Source organism: Merops nubicus, unplaced genomic scaffold (genome assembly GCF_000691845.1).
Source record: "Merops nubicus isolate BGI_N331 unplaced genomic scaffold, ASM69184v1 Scaffold35445, whole genome shotgun sequence".
NCBI lineage: Eukaryota > Metazoa > Chordata > Aves > Coraciiformes > Meropidae > Merops > Merops nubicus.
Genome location: NW_008612232.1, coordinates 1 through 871, shown reverse-complemented (window position 1 = coordinate 871; position 871 = coordinate 1). Strand labels below are relative to the sequence as shown.

The 871-nt window shown below is 59.9% G+C and overlaps 1 protein-coding gene across 1 annotated transcript; it reads left to right on the top strand.

Moving 5' to 3' along the window:
• Window positions 1-284: 284 nt before the first annotated feature.
• EIF3G (eukaryotic translation initiation factor 3, subunit G) lies at window positions 285-687 on the top strand (the record flags this gene model as incomplete). The annotated part of the gene is made up of 2 exons (XM_008941486.1): window positions 285-389; window positions 498-687. Coding segments are annotated over 2 exons (295 nt in total), but the record flags the coding sequence as incomplete, so codon positions are not given.
• Window positions 688-871: the final 184 nt, after the last annotated feature.

Genomic DNA, 871 nt, shown 5'->3' with positions numbered 1-871 from the left:
CTTTCCCATTGAGGAGGAGGAGGAGGAACAGGAGGATTAGGAGGAGGAGGAGGAGGAGGAAGAGGGAGCGAAACCATCTCTCCACCCCAACCCCTTTCCCATTGAGGAGGAGGAGGAGGAACAGGAGGATTAGGAGGAGGAGGAGGAGGAGGAAGAGGGAGCGAAACCATCTCTCCACCCCAACCCCTTTCCCCTCTCCCTCCTCCAGCTCATTCCTCCCCCGAGGGGGGAGCCTTTCCCTTGCTGTAAGACCAACCCCCCCTCCCCCTTTTCACCCTTCCCAGAACTGGAAGAAATTTGGGAATTCAGAGTTTGATGCCCCAGGCCCCAACGTGGCCACCACCACCGTGAGCGACGACGTCTTCATGACCTTCATCACCAGCAAGGAGGTGGGTAGAGGAGGGGGGGCAATAAACCCCTCTAAGGGGGGGTTCCCCCACCCCACTGAAGCCCAGCCTGGATTTTTTACCCCCTTTTTTTTTGTCCCCCCACCCCAGGATCTGAACTGCCAAGAGGAGGAAGATCCCATGAACAAGCTGAAGGGCCAGAAGATTGTCGCCTGCAGGATCTGCAAGGGCGACCACTGGACCACCCGTTGTCCCTACAAGGACACCCTGGGCCCCATGCAGAAGGAACTGGCCGAGCAGCTGGGCTTGTCCACGGGGGAGAAGGAGAAGCTGCCTGGAGGTAGGGGGGGGCAGCACCCCAGTTTTTGGGCTCCTCAGCCCCTGTGCTCACCCCTCAGCCCCTGTTCTTGCTCCTCACCCCTCACCCCCTGTTCTTGCTCCTCACCTCACCCCCTGTTCCTGCCCCTCACCCCCTGTTCTTGCCCCTCATCCACTGTGCTTACCCCTCACCTCACCCCCTTGTT